This window comes from Sebastes fasciatus, chromosome 9 (genome assembly GCF_043250625.1).
Source record: "Sebastes fasciatus isolate fSebFas1 chromosome 9, fSebFas1.pri, whole genome shotgun sequence".
NCBI classification, from domain to species: domain Eukaryota; kingdom Metazoa; phylum Chordata; class Actinopteri; order Perciformes; family Sebastidae; genus Sebastes; species Sebastes fasciatus.
In genome coordinates, this window is record NC_133803.1 from 31,119,790 (window position 1) to 31,141,375 (window position 21,586).

At 40.2% G+C, this 21,586-nt stretch overlaps 1 protein-coding gene across 3 annotated transcripts in view; it reads right to left on the minus strand.

Annotated features, from left to right (window-relative positions):
• Positions 1–813: 813 nt before the first annotated feature.
• The window catches only part of ninl (ninein-like), a 34,414-nt gene continuing 13,641 nt past the window's right edge, over positions 814–21,586 (minus strand). For 2 of the 3 annotated variants that reach the window (XM_074647280.1, XM_074647281.1), the window contains 23 exons: positions 21,042–21,178; positions 19,840–19,980; positions 19,274–19,448; positions 18,888–18,998; positions 18,084–18,170; positions 15,616–15,766; positions 13,189–13,257; positions 12,892–13,016; positions 12,670–12,750; positions 11,830–11,966; positions 11,614–11,751; positions 9,076–10,728; positions 7,798–7,902; positions 6,506–6,575; positions 6,257–6,424; positions 6,032–6,148; positions 5,409–5,522; positions 5,175–5,321; positions 4,310–4,459; positions 4,116–4,229; positions 3,829–4,038; positions 2,881–2,994; positions 814–2,793 (listed from right to left, as the gene is read on the minus strand). In XM_074647280.1, coding sequence (XP_074503381.1) covers positions 2,602–2,793; positions 2,881–2,994; positions 3,829–4,038; positions 4,116–4,229; positions 4,310–4,459; positions 5,175–5,321; positions 5,409–5,522; positions 6,032–6,148; positions 6,257–6,424; positions 6,506–6,575; positions 7,798–7,902; positions 9,076–10,728; positions 11,614–11,751; positions 11,830–11,966; positions 12,670–12,750; positions 12,892–13,016; positions 13,189–13,257; positions 15,616–15,766; positions 18,084–18,170; positions 18,888–18,998; positions 19,274–19,448; positions 19,840–19,980; positions 21,042–21,178 — 4,506 coding nt within the window. In that variant the 3' untranslated portion in view covers positions 814–2,601. The remainder of the gene's footprint in view (positions 2,794–2,880; positions 2,995–3,828; positions 4,039–4,115; positions 4,230–4,309; positions 4,460–5,174; positions 5,322–5,408; positions 5,523–6,031; positions 6,149–6,256; positions 6,425–6,505; positions 6,576–7,797; positions 7,903–9,075; positions 10,729–11,613; positions 11,752–11,829; positions 11,967–12,669; positions 12,751–12,891; positions 13,017–13,188; positions 13,258–15,615; positions 15,767–18,083; positions 18,171–18,887; positions 18,999–19,273; positions 19,449–19,839; positions 19,981–21,041; positions 21,179–21,586) is intronic. The other variant, XM_074647283.1, reaches the window with a different exon arrangement.

Consider the following 21,586-nt stretch of genomic DNA (forward strand, 5'->3'; position numbering starts at 1 on the left):
TTTTTTCAGAACATTTTACTAATATTTTTTACAATAGTATTATATATAATATATTATATATATATAATATAATCATATTTTTATTTTTGTACTGATATTATTTAGGATATTTTACCATTTTTTGTCTAATACTAATATTTTTCTGCTATTTTTGGTATATTTTATTTGTTCACCATCTTGTTTTTTTGCAACCAGAAGTGGCACGAGAGGGTGGAGCTAAGGACAACCGAATGCTGAATAAGACATTTTTAGGTGACTAAACATGTTACAATTAACTTTGATGAAGTGAAAACACACTGAAAGGGTTAAAGTTGTGAGACGAAAATACGGACAACTTCCAGACCGGACAACGCCGTGGTAGCGACCTGTCAATCACAAGGTAGCCCCGCCCTAAAGCATCCCCTGCTTTATGGTCTATTTGACTCTAAATGGGACCATAATTTACTAAATGAACATCATGCTGTATTGAAGACTTGAAACCCATGTTTAAAATGTTTACTGAGGTAATAAATGAAGTGAGAAGTAGGCTCATTTTCTCATAGACTTCTATACAATCACACTTCTTTTAGCGACCAGAGGAGTCGCCCCCTGTTGGCTGTTAGAAAGAATGCAGCACAGGATAAAATGTTTTGATTATAGTGTAAATATAGACGATGACCTTTAGTTTAGTGTGAAACTAACTAGTTACAACCTGCAGTTAGTTTTAATTTTAACGTCCAGCTGATGTTTTAAGAGCAAATCGTTTCACTTGTTATTGACTTCATGACAAATAAAATATGCTTAAAAATGACTTTAAATGAGAAAACAGCAGAGTGCGATAAAAACAGATAATTTAATGTGGTTCTCATGTTACATTATCATACATGGAGGTCTGTCTCACACGTCGGTCCACAGACAGGTGTGATGTGTTTTGTTGTACCTGAACAGGAAAGATTATCAGAGCTGAGTGGAGGAGCAGGAGGTCTCACTCTGACGGGAAAATACAGACAAACAGAATCCAGAAAAGCGAACGTGTGTTTCCTGCAGACACTGAAACTTCACAAAAATAAGTCTCACTTTGACATTAAAAATAACAATAAAAATATATAAAACATAAAGTAACATAATACCCTCATGGCTGAAATACTTCAGAGTGTGTGTGTGGTCAGACTGGTTTTCCTTTGTCTTTCTTAAAGAAAACAAACGTTCAGTTTGTGTAAAGCAGCTTCAGGGAGGAGAACCTGTTGAGTAGATACAGGTGTTACAGGTGAGGCTGGTGATGACTCATGTATGAAAAGGCCACGCCCACAACACACACACTGACCCTGACACACCTTTTTACCTGTGAGTCAAACTGCACATCGACATCTCACCTGGTTATTAATTTTTACAGGGTGAGATTAGATTATTTCCTCAGGTCACTTTAAATTCATCATTATTAAAATGTAATCTGGTGGAAATCACAACATGATGCTGAGACATCTGAGAGGCTCATTATGATGAAAGAAAGATTTACATTTTAGGGGAGATGTTGAAGTAAATCTGGATAGAAAGAGAGGAATTACACATTAATAATAAACACAGTTATACTCTGCTCTGATTGGCTGATCAGGAGGTTTTTATTTTTCTGACAGATTATTTTTTTGGTGGTTTAGTAATTATATTATCTTAACATTATATAACCCTGCGCTGCTTTTATTCTGAATGTCAGGGGTCACATATCTGAACTCGACTTGACTCCAAGTTAGTTTCTCCTGATAGTTTATTAATCTCTGTGCTCGGATTAGCGTTCAGTCACCAATATCAATAAATATCTGTTTTCTACCATATCGACACACTCGGCATCGTCACACGATAACATCAGCATCGGGACTTTGAAAAGACATTGAAGCCGAGAACTGGACCGATTTAGAAGAAAACAGCAAACTGATGAGTTGTTTTTTTTCGTAAAGTTACGACTATAATCGCAGAGAATATCCAAGTTTTTTCTCGTCAATTTGTGAGTTATTTCTCTTAAATGTAACGCTTTAATCTCAGAGAATATTTTACTCATGAATTTACGACTTTAATCTCAGAGAATATTCAAGTTTTTTTCTCGTAAATTTGAGTTATTTCTCGTAAATTTATCACTTTAATCTCAGAGAATGTCAGTTTTTTTCTCGTAAATTTGCACCTTTAATCTAGTTATCTTCTCTGAATATTACCCCCCTCCTCCGGCTCCGTAATATATAGATATATTTGACCTACAATGGCCCTAATGATAGTTTATAACGATGTAATCTTTTCTAATTTGATGTTGTTGTTTAGTGTCTGACTGGATCTCACTTCAACATGTTCTCCCTGTGGACTGATGTGTTTCTGTTCATCCATAAATTAATCAGACGGATTGATGAGGAACTTTACGTCCTTCATCGTCTTGTTCTCACTTTGAGGACGTGGCCGAACATGAACGCCACACACTTTTCACCTGTAACGAGAAAGAAACATCCAACATGTCTGAGTGCATCTCACTGAGGTTTGAGAAATCTTTCCTGTTTTCAGTTTCACCCGACGTCCTGAAGCTGCTTTAGTGAAACTGATCTCAGACCAGCTGCCGCAGCGTCAGTGTCTTTGGTTCAGCAGCTACGTGGCGAGCGACGCCAGGACGACCTCTCGCAGCAGCTTGTTCAGAGCGTTGACTTTGTCCTCCAACAGGAAGTTCTTCTTCTCTGCGTTTTTCTGCCGCTGCTCGGTGACCTGCAAAGCCTTCATCAGCTGAGAGTTCTCCACGTACAGATCCTTCAGCAACGCGCTGGACTTTGTGTTCTTCGCCAGCTGCAGACGAGATGACAACGCATCACACTACTGTAAACTACTTTAAGGGCGTGGCCTAATGTGTGGTGGACAGTGGAGAAGACTGACCTGATCTTTGAGCTGCTGGACTTTCTCCTGCAGAACCAGCTGGACTCCCTTCAGTTTGGTCTCCAGCTCCTCCATCCTATGCTGCAGGGCGGACATCGCCTTCTCGTACTGATCCTGGACACAACACACACACACACACACACACACACACACACACAGATACTGAGATGTATGAGCTGAGATCAAAGTGTTCACACTGACATCTGAGGAGCTACTTCATGTGAAGGTCACAGCTCAGTGCAACATCCATAGAAGGATTTACATGAATTTTATCATGAAATCACATTATCTTAAAAATGTCTGAAAAATATGAAAAAAATATCCAAATATCCCGTACAAAAAAATCAGGAAAATATCCCAAAAATAATAGTGAAATATGGGGAAAAATTAAAAAATGTCCCAAAAATGTGAATAATATCTGAAGAAATATGAGAAAAACAAATTTGGAAAATATAAAAAAAATATTAGAAAAATATCCGAAAATTATTAGTAAAATGTGTGAAAAAATTAGCAGAATGATGAAAAAAATGTCAAAAAGTATTCTGAAAAAAAGGGGAAATTATCCAAAGAATATTAGTAAAATATGAGGAAAAAAGTGAAAAATGTCCAAATAATTTGGAAAATATCTGAAGAAATATGTGAAAAATATCCAAAAGCAAATCTTGAAAATATGAAAAAATACCCGAAAATTATTAGTAAAATGTGTGAAAAAAATAGTGAAAAATATCCCAAAATATGTGAAACATACTGATCCTGAACAGAACACACAGACAGATACTGAGATGTACAAGCTCTTCATATGTTTTGTGTGTGATTAGTAAAGTAACTAAAGCTGTCAGATAAATGTAGGGAAGTACAAAGACTCTAGACTAAAATACAAGTACCTCAGATTACAACGTAAAATTACAGTAAATGAGACCCTGTGACCTTTGACCTTAGAGTGTCTACCTGCTTCATGCTGATCTGGGAGCTGCTGTGCTGGGCCTGAAGCCTCAGCGTCTCCTCCAGCTGCTGACTCCTCCTCTGCTCCTCCAGCAGCCGGGCCTGCAGTAGCTCCACCTGCTCCCTGCAGCCGTCACCCGCACGCTGCTGCAGCTCCTGCAGCTGCCTCACGTGCTGCACCTGAACCAGACTGAGCGCCGTGTCGGCCCGCACCGCCTGCACACATGGATTTAAATATCAAACTCTGATTTCAGTGTTTCCTGTCAGATCCTTCTGTTCGCTGTAGTCCTGACCTGGTCCTGAGCCTGCGTCCGCTCCGTCTCCATCTCGTTCAGTTTGGTCTTCAGGTTCTGCTGCTGCTGGGTCAGCTTCTGGACCTCCAGACCTCGGACCTGCAGCTCCGACAGCTGACAAACATCAAGCAGTCAGCTTCACTTATCTTGGATCACACTCAGACTGAGGCAGTTTATTGGTCGGTGTCTGGTACCTTGTGTTGGAGCTCCTGGTTCTGGACTCTCAGTTTGTGGGACTCCTCCTGCAGAGTGACGGAGGTCTGCTCCTCCTGCTCCTCCAGAGCCTGAGCGAGCTCCTCCTTCTCCCTCATCAGCCTCCTGAAGCTGCTCTCCAACTCCTCCATCTGACAGAAACACGAGACAGGAAGCTGTGAATTTAACTGCTTAAAAATATCCCCAAAATATTAGTAAAATATGAGATATTTTTTTTGAAAAAAGCCCAAAAGAATTAATGAAAAATATCCGAAAAAAATCTGGAAAATGTAAAAATAATTAGAAACATATTTTAAGAAATATGTGAAAAATGTCCAAAAAATAAATGAAAAATATCCCCCAAAAATTTGGAATATATCAAACAAATATTAGAAAAATATCCAAATATTAGTAAAATATGTGAAAAGTAGTGAAAAACGTCCAAAGAATATTTGAAACATGTGAAAAAATTAGTGAAGTGTACGAAAAATATGTGAAAAAAATATTAGAAAGATATTCAAAAATTATTAGTAAAATATGGGAAATTTTTTTGAAACATATCAAATATATGTGAAACAAAATGACAGCAGGCAGGCGTAAAGCTCCACAAGAAAAACAGAGTTTGTATCTAAAGATTATGTCACAGATGTGTTTCATGGACCTTTAAATCCTATTAATTAAAGTAGATATTTAGATAACGGTGTCTACACACAGGAGAAAACATAGAATCATATTAAAGAGATTTACTGACTTCATTATATGTTGTATTATATTATATGTATTGTATTATATATAGTAATAGTTTTTAGAAGCTTGAAGAATTAAAACTATAAAAAGCGATCTAGGATCAGTGGTATATGTGATGACCTTGCTCTGAGCGTCCTGCAGCGTCCTCTGCAGCTCGGTCACTTCCTGGGCGTGGCCGAGTTTCTCGTGACTGACGGCGTGGAGCTGAGAGCGAAGCAGCTCGGCCTCCGACTCCACACAGAGCACCGACTGCTGCAGCTTCTCCACCTGATGGAGGACAAACATCACACCCTGCGGTGAGGAGGCTGAGCTGATTATTGGTGGTCGTTGCAGTCTGAGTCTGTGAGTCGTCACCTTGTTGTTTCGGTCGTCGGCTTCTCTCAGCAGTTTGGCTTTATCCTCCTCCAACCACTGCAGCTTCAGAGTCACGCTGCTGAGCTCTGCCTCCAGCTCCGACAGACGACCCAGCTGAGACATTCAACATAATGTCATTAAATAATGTGCTGCCAACATATTCAACTGTTTCATTCCTCTGAAACTTCCTGATATATTGTGAATTCTATAGTTTCACTACACGTTGTCCTGTGTACGAGACAAATAAATGTAATTTAATACAAAATAAATGTAAACCTCTTCTGTTAGTAACCATGATGAGGTATTTTGTCGGCGGAGGCAGAATAATTCTCTGAACACGTTAGTTAACGCTGGCTAGCAAGTATTGTTGTGTATCTGGATTCTGGCACCCAACAACACAGCAAGATGACATTTTAGATGTGTAATTTTAGCCCACTGCTGGTGTTAGCCTCCAGTCTTTCCTTTGTTTAGCCTCCAGCTAACACCGTGACGTCATGACGTTGACACAAAAAAGAGTCTATAGTTCCAGGATCTAAAGGAGCTAAACGTCCCTGTTGCACCACGTCATGAAGGAAAATGAGACCAATGATAAATATGTAAAAGGATGGCGGCGTTTGAAGCACCTTCTCCTTGTAGGAGCTGAGCTCTCTCTCCAGCAGCCGTCTCTCCTGCGTCCAGACGGCCTGCTGCTGCAGCTTCTCTCTCTCTAGCTGCTGCGCCGCATCCTGCAGCCGCCGCACCTGAAACCACAACCATGACTCTTATGGCGATATCAAACATTTAAATACAACAACAGTGGAGAGTCACAGAAACACTGCGAAAGAGACATAGAGGAAGGAAAAAGTCACCGTCGTTCCCTCCTCCTCCTGCTCCTTAGAGACCGTCGCCAGGCGCTCCCGCAGCATCCGGACCGACTCCTGGTCTCCACGGAGACGGGCGCTCAGCTCGGCGTTGTCGTTGCTGAGCTGCAGGTTCCTGCTGCTCAGATCCAGTACCTCCTCGCGGTATCTGGAGTTCTACAGACGCACAGAGGAGGAGGATAAGAAAAGTTGAACAGTCTACCTCACAGAGGTCAGAGGTCAGTGTTAGTTTCTCACCTCTTTGTGCAGCCTCTCCTCTTCTTCTCTGCTCCTCTCGTGTTCTCTCTCCATCTCCTCCAGTTTCCTCCTGACAGAAGAAGAAGAAGAAGAAGAAGCAGTTTTGTTTATTTCATCACGGTAAAATCATCAAACCGCGTCCAGGAAAAAATCTAGAAAATTATTTCATTCCACCAAGAACCAGAAATGGTGACATTTAGAAATGGTCAATTGAAAGTTAATTAAACCATGGCAAACTGCAACCCAACAGGCAACAACAGCTGTCAGTGTGTCAGTGTGCTGACTTGACTATGACTTGCCCCCAAACTGCATGTGATTATCATAAAGTGGGCATGTCTGTAAAGGGGAGACTCGTGGGTACCCATAGAACCCATTTTCATGGGTTCACATATCTGGAGGTCAGATGTCAAGGAACCCCTTTGAAAATGGCTACGACAGTTTTTCCTCGTCAAAATTTAGCAACACCTGGGAGGTTTATATTATCTTTACATATTATGTTAATATAACGACCCCAAACATATTAGCTAACAGTTTATGTTGACAACTCCATAACTCAAAGAAAAATATGATTAAAATATCTGAAAATTAGGAAAATATGTGAAAAGATTAGTGAAAAATGTCTGAATATTATTAGAAAGATATCTGAAGAAATATGTGAAAAATGTCCAAAAAATATTAAAACAAAATCAGTAAAACAAAATCTGAAAAATATAAAAAATATTAGAAAAATATCCAAAACTTTTTTAGTAAAATATGAAAACACTTTTTTTTAAAATGTCCAAACAATTTGAAAAATATCTGAAGAAATATGTGAAAAATGTCCAAAAAATATGGGGAAAATATTAGAAAAATATCTAAAAATTATTAGTAAAAAATGTGAAAAAATTGTGAAAAATATTTGACAAATATTCAAAAACTTAAAAAAGGAAAAAAAAGAGTCTCAACCCTAAAAAATACAAATATTTTTTGATCCAAATGATTAGTGGTCTGTTGAGCAGTAAGTGTTGTAAACAACCTCCTCAGCTTTTAAAGAAAATGTTCTTTGTACGTGCAACATCCTCAATGAACGTCCATTTCTATGCAGATGACTCTGCTGATGATCCTAATCTTCTCCTCACACTTCATTACTGATTTCAGTGGTTAACAAAAATATCTTACTAAAAAAAACTCAAATGGCAGAATGATTATTCCAAATTCAATAGTTTGAAATCTCGTCACATGAATGATTATAGGACGACCGATCTGCAGGGTCAGAGAGCTGCACGTTAAAGCTGTTATTGTGTTTTTCTCACCTCCTCTTGGAGACGTCGTCCTCCATCTTCTGGACCTCCTGCTGCAGGACGCTCAATCGCTCCTGAAGAGCTCCGTTCTCCGATCGAACGTCCTCCAGCTGAGTCCTGCAGCCAACAAACAACAACAAACCAGCCGACTCGTCATCAGGAATAAAAATCACTCTCTGGGAAACGTTCCTGATGGAACTAAAAATTTGATTTCATGGCTGAAATCAATCTGAAAGAGATATGTTGATTTAAAAGTGTTTAATTTGAGTATCTAAAGATCAGGAGGCTGAAGGCTTCAGTCTGCTTCAAACAAAGAGCTCGACGGATCGTCAAACAGCGTCCGAATGTAAATGTCCGATTTAGAGAAGAGCGGCTGATTGGTGAAGTTGAAATGAGGAGTTATCCGATACGATACCTCCTGATTTCCCTACAGAAACCTAGATAAGGAGGCAGCTGGCTGGAGGGAGATCACCTGGAAGTTTCCTACTTGCTGTTGGCTATATTTATGTCATTTCCAGTAAATATCACAACATAAACATGGGTTTTATCACCTAGTGGTCATATCTCCAGTCAAATTTGGAGCAGACAGCTGATAGGTACGTGTTTTTTTTACAGGATGTAACAGAAAATGCATATTTAACCAACTCAGTGTGGACAGAGAGCTTCCGATGTTACTATAAGTAAATAATAATCTTCTTATTCTGTCAATAAGAAGACACAACAAGGTCAATATTATTCATCATTACAATAAATTACTGTGTTATTATTAAAAATACATAGATAATATTTAAATCCTACATGCATTTTTGGCTACAGCCACTGGGGGGGTTCAGTGAGACCCCTGAACCAACACAGACTGCCCCTTTTCTTCTGAAAATGAAGCGTTTTATGTTACAGCTCATTTTAAGCAAACTGAAGCTTTAAATCTTTGATTTCTAACAGAACAAAAGAATCATTATCCTGTTAAAATAAGATGCATCAACGCAGAATTTAAGCATTTAACATCTGAGTTTCAACGCTAAGAGAAAACAGGAAGCGTGATGATGGACATGATGACTGAACATGGAGTTATTCACGTGTGTCATGCGTTTGTCATTCGGTTAGAGATGAGGTGAAGAGTTAAAGCATTCCAGACAGAGCGGGTCGGCCGCCGTGACAAACTGAGCAGCAGCGTTTCTACCTGTGGAAAGGTCACATGATCGATGCAGTTAGTCAATCAGATACTCAGAGAGTTAGTCATCATTCGGACCAGGATTTGGATCTCCCGAGTCGGTCTCATGCTCCACAAACCTGTGTGGACTGGCCGGGTCCATCACCTCCTCCAGGGCCAGGACCAGCTTCTCCAGATCCATCAGCTGCTGCATCATCTTCCTCTTTTCCTGCTCAAAGTCCTCCTCCGCCGTCCTCAGCTGGTCCTGGGAGTCCTGCAGGTCCTGCTGCAGCTGGAGGACCTGCAGTCTGCTCAGATCCAGGTCTTCGTGCTTCGCTTGCAGCTGGTTGGTCAGGTCGTTGTGATGCTTCTCAGAGGAGGCTTTGGCTTGCCGTAAGAGATCGTCGCCGTCCGCCACTTTGGCCAGGAGCCGATCCACCCCACTGGTTTTGGAGTTCAGCTGCCTCCGGAGGTCCAGGACCAGGTCTGCGGTCTCGTTGAGCTGGGAGCTGAGCTCTCCGAGATGGTCTCTGAGCGTGGAGATCTCCTCTTCCATCTCTACGATCTGGTTGGAGAGCTGATCCGCCATCCTGGCGTAGCTCCCGTTCTCTTGGCTCAGACGACAGACCTCCTCCTTCTCTTCGTCCAGACCGGACCGCAGCTGCGAGGTCCTGATCTGCTCCTGCTTCAGAGCCTCCTGGAGACCCTCCTCGGCGCTCCTCCTCCTGTTCAGCTCCTCAGAGACGCCATCCAGCTCCAGCTGCAGGTTGTCCACAGCCATGGCCTGGTCCTTCAGGTCCTGAATCAGCCTGGCGCGGTCCGTCTTCAGCGAGTCCAGTTCAGTGGTCAGTTTGGACAGACCCTCTGCTCGGCTCCTCGTGGCCTCCTGCAGACCCTCCAGCTCCGCCCTCAGGGCGCTCGCCGTCTGCTCTCTGGCTCTGAGCTGAGCCTGCTGCTGGATGAAAGCGTTGGAGAGGCGGCTGCAGTTATCGGCCACCACCTCCCGGTCCTGCAGGATGCTGTCGGACGCAGCCTGGAGGTTTCCCAGCTCCTCTTTCAGCTGGGTCACCTGAACCAGGAGCTGCTCCTCCCTGGTCCTCACCTGCTGCAGCTCCTCCTCCATACAGCTCTTCTCTGAGGCTAGCCGCTTACTTAAACGCTCATGAGACTCCAGGAAGGCGATGCTCTCCTCCAGCTGAGTGCAGGCCTCCTCCAGTCTGGCTTCCAGATCAGAACAGCGCCCACGAGAAGCTTTGAGATCGTCCTCTAACTGACCACAGCACCCAAGAGAAGCTTTGAGATCCTCTTCTAGCTGACCACAGCGCCCACGAGAAGCTTTAAGATCGTCCTCTAACTGACCACAGCGCCCACGAGAAGCTTTAAGATCGTCCTCTAACTGACCACAGCGCCCACGAGAAGCTTTAAGATCGTCCTCTAACTGACCACAGCACCCAAGAGAAGCTTTGAGATCCTCTTCTAGCTGACCACAGCGCCCTCTGAGCTCCTCCAAGCTGGTCTCTGATTGGCTGATCTGCAGATGGGAGTTGTGAATGAGCTCCTGTAACCTGGAGACCTGCTCCTCCAAGCTCTTCTTCTCTGAGGACTGACTGCAGATCCTAGCCTGCTCCTCCTCACACCGCAGCTTCTCCTGCTCTGATTCAGCGAGCCGCTTCTCCCAAAATCCTCTCTGCTCCTGCAGCTGCTGGCGCTCCCAGTTGAGGTGGTGGAGGAGGCGGCGCTGACCCTCGGCGTGCTGCAGCTTCATCTGAGAGAGCTGCTGCTCTGTTTCCTCCCTGCTCACAGTGTTCATCATCATACAGCAGTACGTTACTCAGTGTTAACGAAGAAATACACCCGGTGTTAACGAAATACACCCGGTGTTAAAGAAATAAATACACCCAGTGTTAACGAAGAAATACACCCGGTGTTAACGAAGAAATACACCCGGTATTAACGAAGAAATACACCCGGTGTTAACGAAATACACCCGGTGTTAAAGAAATAAATACACCCAGTGTTAACGAAGAAATACACCCGGTATTAACGAAGAAATACACCCGGTATTAACGAAGAAATACACCCCGTGTTAACGAAATAAATACACCCAGTGTTAACGAAGAAATACACACGGTATTAACGAAGAAATACGCTCCGTGTTAACGAAGAAATACATCTGGTGTGTGAGACACGTCCTATTAATGAATAAATACAAACACTATGTATGTATATATTTATATATATATACACACATACATGCACACACACACATATACAGTATATATACATATTATATATATATATATATATATATATATCTATATGTATATATCTATATATATATATATATATACATACTATTTATGTATTACTTCTCATTACACATATACTACTTTCCTGTTTACATTCACTTTATTATCTATATTTAAATTCTGCACTATTTTATTTGCATGTTTTTATCTTTATACGTATTTAATGAGCGTTGTTGTTGGAGGAGACTGAGATCTAACGACTGCTTCTCTGTAATTGTTGTGCATATGACAATAAATAACCTGAAACTTGATTAAAACTTTCCTGTAAAAACGTGTATAAAACTATATGTTTTGTAAATGTGAATGTGTGCCTGAGCATTCTGGGTAATCAACAGCAGATAGAGGCTGAGGTACTGACTCTCCACCCACCTGACCAGCACCACCTCCTGGTCCATCTTCAGCTTCAGCTCGGCCTCCAGCTGGTCCTTCTCGGCGCTCAGTCTCTGGACCAGGTTCCCGATCTCTCTGGCAAAGTTCTGCTCGAGCTCCGCCCGCTCCCGCTGCACCCTGGGAAAACATGTTTAACCCAAAAGGTGACTCCTCTCTTCAGTCAGACGACATTGTTTCTGCAGTCGTCTTCCTCACCTGCGCTCCTGCTCGTTGCTCCACCCTCCTCCTCCTCCATGTTGGATCTGAGAGTGCAGTTTGTCCAGAGTCTCCTTCAGCTGCTTCACCTGCTTCTCTGCCTCAGTTTTCTGCTCCTCCAGCTCACTGATCTCCATCTGACCGACAGACGAGTCAAATATGTGTTTATAGTGTTTTAACGGAATACCGACTTGGAATTATCGACTTCCGACTTGCAATGGATTGCAGCATTAGTGTGGAAAAAACAGGTAAATGGCTGAGTTTGACACTTTGGTACCAATCCCAAGTGCTCAGCGATAAAAGGAGGCTGCAGAATACGTGAATAGTTACCATGGCAACAAGTGACAACTGACGTTAGCACGTATTAGCTGTCTTAACTTAATCATCTGAAAATTACAATTCGGCATATTTAAACAAAACCAACAACAACTACCAACAGCCATAGTCTTAACAACCTAAACTAATGTTTTGTCACCGGTTAGATTGTCAAAATGTTAAAAAAAATAACAGCTTCAGTCCCTGAGGAGCTACGTTAGCATCTTAGCATTAGTGACGGTTGCGACCAGTTACCTAAACGTTATAGTTCCATTAAAACACTGTAAAATCAAGATGAGCACCAGAGGGGATTTAGAAGTGGGTGTTCGACTGAAAAATAAGCAGGTATATGCCGTATACCTGTGTTTTCCCTGGCAACCACTTGTTGTGAAGTGAATACAATGGAGCAGAGGAGGGAGAGGGAGACATCTAGTGGCTGAATCGTATCAGTGTTATTAATAGTATCTTTAATACTGTTGTAGTGTAAAGATGTAAAACATTCAGCATCATTTGTATTATTTTTACCTTGAAGGCCTGAGAGATGTCTTTACGCTCCACCTCCATGCTCTGCCTCATCACCTCCAGGCTGCGCTCATAGTAGTTCACCTGGAGGAGGAGGAGAGAGAGAAGAAAGAGGAGTATATAAACTGTAATATACTGTATATAATGTGTGTCACCTATAATATACTGTAAATAAACATTAATATACCGAAAATAAACGGTAATATACTGTATATAATGTGTCACCTGAGTCTCCAGCTTGATGTGCAGCTGCTGCAGCTCCTGGTTGTGTTTCTGCTTCAGCTGCTCCAGAGCCAGTTCAGTCTGGATGCTGACAGTCGGACCAGAGGCGCTGTCCAGTGAACACAGAGCTGAGAGAGGAGAGAGATGGAGGTTAAACTGAAGCCTCTACATCAGAGCAGAACTGTACTGAAGTGAATATAATATATATAGAATATTTGTTGTGGCAGTGTTTGGCTTGATTGACAGGTGTCTCAGCCTATCACACACAATACCACCAGTGTCCGTAGACATGTTTCTCACCTGTCTTGTCTGCCGGCTGCAGCTTCTTCCTGACCAGAGGAGACGATCTGCGCTTCATGTCCGACTCGTCTGTACAAACACAAACACTGTGAGACAACAACTCAGACTGTTCCTGGAATAACAACTGAAAACAAAATCAGTAAAACTGAGACTCACTGTGAGACATGATGACTGTCGACTGACCTGCACTAACACTTGGAAGAAGTATGTGTGTGTGTGTGTGTGTGTGTGTGTGTGTGTGTGTGTGTGTGTGGTAGTGGGTGTGTCCATGTGTCTACCTGAACACATCAAACCTGCTCAGCAGATACTGACTTCCTGTTAAAAATCACACTGCAGATGTTTAACTGACAGTTTCTTCTTTTATTTGTGTGAACAAATCTGTATTTATTGAATTGTCAACATAACTTTTAGGGTTGTTTGAGGTTTTAATATCATTCTGTATCTTCCCAGTGGTGTTCCTGATGTATTAAAATCCCAACATTCACATTCTGGTCAAAGTTTGTTTTAACGTCAAAATGCTATTTTCCCTTCAAGTCCTTCTAAAACCGTTTTCCCACATCGGGACCTGACGTAGGTTTCTGCATGATGACGCTGCTACATGTACAGTATATATACATCCTTATAGTCAGTGTATTAATACAGTTACTTATATGATGATGCTGCTACATGTACAGTATATATACATCCTTATAGTCAGTGCATTAATACTGTAACTTAGATCGCGGTCGGCGTGCTCCAAGTTTGGAGAAGCAGACAGGAGTACCGACAGGAAGCTAAGCAACATACTGCTGTGGACGCCACAGAAAGTCACACAATAACACAAACTAACTAACCGATCGATGCAGCGGTAGACCAGCAACTCCCCTGTTCTGAGAGGTAAAATTACTGGTTTTGTCACATTTTAGTCATTTTTATCCTTCATAGTTTTAGTCGACGACAACTCAAAATATTTTAGTCCAGTTTTACTCACCGAAAAGTAATTTGATTTTCTCTCTTTATCTTGTCATCTTTTTTTTCATTTAATCTTAGTCCTGTTTAGTCATCAGATTATATTGAACATTTCTGTCATTCTATGTCACATACAATTTAATCTCATCATTATCTAATGAAAAACAGGTTGAATGATTCAGAATGCAGCTTTGCAGTTAGTTCGAGCCACTGATCTATAAAACTGCACTATGTTTTACACCTGAATTTTATTTAAATTCAAACAACTTGTTTTCATATCTAAAGCTTATTTTTATTGTAAAGCTGCATCCTGGTTTTCTATGTTTAGATCCTCGATGTTTAATACTTTGGCTCACATATTGTTTGTTTACCTACAGTCAATAAAACAGCACTGGTCTTGTATCACTGTAGGTTTTACAAGGAACCTGAATGACTCAAAGAATGATCTCTTTAGAACTGAAACTATTAGTCGATTAATTGTTCAGTCGATTGGCAAATAAATAGCAACCATTTTGATAATAGATTAATTGTTTTAGTTATTTTTCAATCTCTCTGTTCTCTGATGTGAGTTTCAAATCTCAGTAAACTAAATATCTTTTGTTGGCTGGACAGTTTTTACTGTTTTGTTATATTTTAAAGGCCAAACAGTAAACTGATTAATCAAGAAAATATTCCTCAAATTAATCGATAATGAAGATATTTGTTTTATCTAATTCAAAAGGATGACACACTTCTTAATTTTAAACAAACCTAACATCAATGTGAATGAGCTGATCTTACTTGTGATTGGAGGGTAAATTAAATCACCACATCTCATTAAATGACCCGACAGCCAATCACAGCTCTGCATTGTGTTGATTAAAACCAGGTCAACTGGCTCCACCTCCTGTCAAAAGCATGTTACTGCAAACTCTCGGCTCACGAAGTACATTTCTGAGGTACTTGCACTTTACTTGAGTATTTACGTGTTCTGCTACTTTCTACTTCTCCTCCACTAAATCTCAGAGGTAAATATTGTACTTTTTACTGCTTTACATTTATCTAACAGCTTTAGTTACTTTACAGATTCAGATTATTAAAACTAAATATAATCAACTAATAAATGATGTATTATTATAGATCAAACTACCAGCAGTATATAAAGTGATTAAAAGTAGCTCCACCTTTACCAGCTGCAACATTAAAGTGATGAACACATTAATGCATCAATAATAATAATAATAATTCTAATATAATATAGTTTATTCTGCAGAATGAGTACTTTTACTTGTGTTACTTTATTTTGATGCTGATACTTTTGTACTTTTACTTAACTACATTTTGAATGCAGGACTTTTGCAGGATATTTTTACACTGTGGTATCGGTACTTTTACTGCAGTGAAGTATTTCTTCGTTCCGCAGCAGTTTAATCATGGTGTGTTTGTGTTCTCCCTCTCAGTGTGTATTATGTGTGTTGTTGTTGTGTGTTGTTGTGTTACCAGAGTCTGACTCGGTGCTGGCGGGTCGTTGTTCGGTCCAGCTCAGAGCGGCATCGTCGTCTCCTGCAGATCGTCTGGACTTCCTGTCGCCCTTCTGACTCTTCAGCAGATCCAACTCTGAACTCAGCTCATCGTTTCTGTCCCGCAGCTCCTGAATGCAACACACACACACACACACACACACCTTCAGCATCTAGCTAGTATAATAAAGGTAGATCTACCTGCAGACACACAAACCAACACACATCAACCAGAGCAGGAAACCCACTGGTCACAGAAGAGTTACATCACTTATAATGTCAGCAGCCAACAAGTCTCACAGTTCCACACTATAGTTTACTATACTACTACTGTATATAGTATATTACTAAAGTAGTATACTACTACAGTAGTATAGTATATTACTAAAGGATACTAGTGTACTCCAGACATTAATTCTCTACAAAAACAAGACCAAATCTAAATAAAAACTTTCACAAAACGTTTTGTAATTTTCATCACTGAATAAAAGACTAACAATAGTAATAATACTATAATAATATACTGTTTTAATGCAATGCAACATCTTGCATTTTATGTTAAATAAGTTTGGTGAAATAAATAGGAGGGGTTGGGGGGGATGCAAAGGGCAAATACATAAATAAATACATTTTTAAAAATGAATCAAATACATAAATAAATATATAAAATACATTTTAAATAATTATATGCAAAAGTAAATTAATTAAAAAAATAAATAAATGAATAAATAAAAGGGAAAATTATAAATGAAAGTAAATACATAGGGGAATTAACACAAAGGTAAAAAAATAAATAAATAAAAGAGAAACTTAAATAGGAAAGTAAAAACACAGGGGAATTATTACAATGGTAAATAAATAAAAAAAAGCCAATTAAAACAGAAATATCAATATATGTCACATTTGATTAATTAATGAATGCCTACATTTATTTTAAATATTATTTTTGGTACATTTAATGGCATGTCCATTTATTTATCGAGTCATTTATGTATTTATTTATCATTTTGGCAGCTTCCGTCCTCCATAAACCAGTTCTTTGAGGGAAAAAAATAATGCTTTATGGATTCAATTCATCCACAATCACACTGAAAATTAGACAAGAAGCTGCAATAAAACATTAATAAAAAAGTAAGATAATTTAATATGATCACATTAACGTTACTCTCAGTCCTTCGTGTCTACAGACTCTCAGTAGGATTAATGTGGGCTGTAAATCGACTAAAGGATTAAATCTGTGTTCATGTGACCTGATGTTTGAGCTGCTCATCTGAAGCTGAACTCGGTGAACGATGGTTCAGCTTTACCACTCCAGCAGCATCACCCATACATACATATGTGCTGTACATATACACATACACATACACATACAGGTATAAGCAGACTGATTTGTGTGTTTTCAGGTGTTCTCACCTTAATTTTCTGTTGAACCAACATGAGGCATTCAGGTGCACAAACAAAAACAGACATTAAAACTTTCTCACCTCAGTCAGACCACTGAGCATGTTTGTGTTGCTTCACTTTTCCTACATGGATCATTTGATTTACACTGATAGAACAAAAAACTAAATAATTTAGACAAAAACAATATCAACTCAAGGACTACGACAGTGTTTAAGAGCTACTGTGGGTAAAAAAAAAAGTCATACATTTATTTACGAGAAAAACTCCCAAAAGTCTGTGGTGTGACGAGATCCAACCTTACAAAGCAATTTCTCTGAGCTTTTTTTCTCATAAATTTGGGACTTTAATCCCAGAGAATTCCTGTTTTTTTACCCCGTATATTTATGATTTAAAAATCTCAGAGAATATCCAATTTTATTTCTCATAATTTTTTTTTTTTTTACCACTTTAATCTCAGAGAATAACCAAGTTTTTCTCGTAAATTTAACATTTGAATCTCAGAGAATATCCACGTTTATTTCTTGTAAATTTGGGACTTTAATCTCAGGGAATTTCTGATTTGTTTCTTGCAAATTTATGACTTTAATCTCAGAAATTCAGAGTTTTTCCTCTTCCTCGGCTGTGTAATTTAAAAAACAAAATTGTACCTATAATGGCCCTAATATGTTGTCATAATTTACAGACTGAGATGTGGTTGAAAGCTAAAAAAAACCAACAACTAGCAGACGGACCTTGAGTTAAGATTATTCTCTCTTAGTTTTAGAATATTTGGGCAGAAGACAACAATAAGCCTCTCTGAGTCTCTCACCTCCACTTAAAGTTGTACTTTTAACTTGTATCTGTTATTTGAACTTGTGCAAAATAAACTTTGAAATCCAACATTTCATTGCAGCACAACACGAAAGTATTTCTGCAGTGGCGACAACAAACACACAGTTACTGAAAAACTGAACAATAGAGGAAATAAAACTTTAACATGTAAAAATTTGAACATGAATTAAGATGAGAACACATACAAACACATTGTGTCTCTGTGTCTCTTACCCGGCACTGCAGTTCGTAGTCTTTGACGATTTCGGAGAATCGCTCCTCGTGACTCAAACCAGCGCCCGCCGCGTCCAAGCTGCCAAACTGTCAATCAGAACCAACACGTTATTGGTTTAATGGAACCGTTAATCAACCGATCAAAAGTCATCTTCATCAGTCGGAGCGAAGAAGACAGAGAATGAAATGAAGTCACGGAGGGAACTCTCCTCAATAATTTATCAGCTACAAGGAGACGAGTTACCCGAGTACACCTGAGTGTGTTCTGGTACTTCTATCTTTGTGAGGACTAATGTTACTCTGATGATGAGGACATTTAGTCTGGTCCAACTTTAGGATTAAAACTGTGTCCAAATGAACTCAGTGCTGCAGATACAAAACACTGGTTCATACTGGTTTACATACCAGTTAAAGGAAGTATGAAGTCGACAACCAGCTGCTTCCACATCCATCAGTCACAGAGCAACATGATGATTCATTAAGAGTCTTTGTGTTTGTGTCACCTGATGAATGTCAGTCCAATATTCATACAACTGGATTTATTCAAGTTTCTTACCAAAAACTCCATTTTACGAGATTACATTTGAACACATCATGATAACGTTGTAATTTACCTTTACCCAATACACATTTTTACGAGCAGAGTTTGAACGCCTCATAATAATAACTAAATGGCACCTATGTTAACGTTAGTAGCTAGAGATATTGTTAATATAATAAATATTGATCAGAGCAGGTATAATAACTCAGAAGTGTTGAGGCTGGTGGGGGACGATCAAACAGGTTAAAGGTGTGTTTTGTTACCTTGTCGTGCAGCAGCTGGTCCAGGTCTCTCTGCAGTCTGTTCACTGAGCTCTCTGCTTCAGTCAGCTTCAGCTTCACAACACTCAGGTCCTCCTCCAGACGACAGTTCTCCTGAAGACGCAAGAAAACACACACTTTAAGGGTGCTTTCACATCAGAAACCCGGGCCCGGATCCGAGCACACTTGTTCCCAAAGTCCAGTTGGTTTGATTAGTTTGAACGCTCCGTACCGTAATAAAAAAATAAGAAAATGACAGCATGTAAACATAAACCGTAAAGTATCTCTTGAAGGCTGTACAGTAAATACACAGCAGATACAACAGAAAAGCCATGTGCTGCACATAAAGGAATATGTAGACGGTGTGCAGGTGAGAGGCGCGAACTCACCTGTGTGGCGCTGCAGAGCTCCTCCTGTAGCTCCGCCTCCTGCACTCTGAGCAGCTGCAGCTCTTCCTGCAGCGTGCCGCGCTCTCTCTCCAGCTGCTGCAGCAGAGCCTCGCTCTCTTGCTCCGACTGGCTGCGCAGAGCCATCAGCCTATCACGGAAGTCCTGCTCCAGGTCCCTGCCAATCACAGAGTACATTAAGTACAGTATATGTCCAGTAAATATCCAGTAGAAAGACCAGGATAAGACCACTATAGGACCAGTATAAGACCAGTATGAAGACCAGTATAAAGTCCAGCATAAAGTACATTATAAAACCAGCATAAAGACCAGTATAAGGTCCAGGATAAGTCAAGTATAAGACCAGTATAAGTCCAGTATAAAGTCCAGTATAAGTCCAGTATAAAGCCCAGTATAAAGTCAAGTATAAGACCAGTATAAATCAAGTATAAAGTCAAGTGTAAGACCAGTATAAATCCAGTATAAAGTCCAGTATAAGTCGAGTATAAAGTCCACTATATGTCCAGTATAACACCAGTATAAGACCAGTATGAACCTGTTGGTCTGACCTGATCCTGCTCTGGTTGAGGGTCTCCATGCTGGCGTGGCGGTCGTCCACCTCTCTGACCAGCTGCAGGTTCCTCTGATCAGCCTGATCCAGGTCGGCCTTCACCTTGTCCCGCTCCCTGCAGGCCTGCTCTGTGACCAGCCTGAACACACACACACACACAGGAACTGAAACCAGTCTCACACCAGTACAACCAGTCAGATAACACTGGTGACCAGCTCTGCCTTGCTTGTGAGCACCTCAGCAGTGGTTGTAAAGCACACAGCTGTTTTTGTTTTGTTCTTTTAAATCACCACACAGAGAAAGTTGATGTGATGTGAAGATTTTTCTCATATATTTACCAATTTCATCTCAGAGAATATCCAAGTTTTTTCCCGTAAATTTAAGACTATATTCTCAGAGAATATCCAAATTGGTTTTTTTTTCGTAAATGTACCACTTTAATCCGAGAGAATATCCGAGTTTTTTCACCGTAAATTTACCAATTTAATCACAGAGTTTATCCAAGTTTTTTCTCATAAATTTGTGAATTATATCTCATATATTTACCAATTTAATCTCAGAAAATATCCTAGTTTTTCTTGTAAATTTACCAATTTAATCTCAGAGAATATCCAAGTTTTTCCCCGTAAATTTAAGACTATAATCTCCGAGAATATCCAAGTTTTTTCTCATAAATCTGTGAATTATTTCTCATATATTTACTAATTTAATCTCAGATAATATCTTATTTTTTTCTCGTAAATTTACCACTTTAATCTCAGAGAATATCCACGTTTTTTCCCGTAAATTTACATTTATAATCTCAGAGAATATCCAAGTTTTTCTTTGCAAATTTGTGAGTTTTGTCTCATATATGTACCATTTTAATCTCAGAGAATATCCAAGTTTTTTCCTGTAAATTTACAACTATAAAAAAAGGGAACAGAACGCAGATGGAGCATTTAAGTACAAGTTCAAGGTACATATACTTTACTCAGCACAGTATTGGAGTGAATGAACATAATTACATTCGACCACTACAGAACTCTCGATTGAAGACGTGGCCTCATTTTCTATGAAGCTTAATATTTGTCAGCGGTGTAATAATTTCCTGTGACGTTAGTGGAGACGCTCAGTGTGTCAGGTGACCTTATGAAGCACTGCTTCAGTCTGCAGCTGTGGTTGAAGCTGGTTAAACAGGACAGACTGGAGGAAACCTACTGCAGGTGCTGGATCTCGTTCTTGTAGGAGATAAGAGCCGCCTGGTGGATGCCGTTCCCGCTGACCAGTAGCTCGTTGTCCAGAGCCAGAGTCAGGTCCGCCAGACTGAGGCGCTCCTCCAGAGGAAAGTCCAGAGTCTGCAACAGAAAACATGGATTCAACTTCACCAGTCTTCTGATTAAAAACCTGAACCTGAATCTCAGAAACATGTGGAGGTGAGGAGTCCAACAGCAGATCCATACTTTATATAAATGTATATATATAATATCTGCTGAAGAGAATCATCTTGTTGCTCGTCTGACAGGAATGTTAGAAATCTGAGGTTGTGTAAAGAATCAGAGGAATGAGGAGGAGGAGCTGCTCCGGATGATGATGATGAGGTGGTTTGGCTGAAGCTCAATGACAGATAAAGACAGTGTTCATCATGAAAAGAGTTAGAGACGACGGAACAGTCAGAGAGGAGAGATTAATATACTGACAGAGCTTCTATCTGTCTATCTATCTGATTTACACCAGAAGTGGGTCGGTCTGGACTGGAATCACAT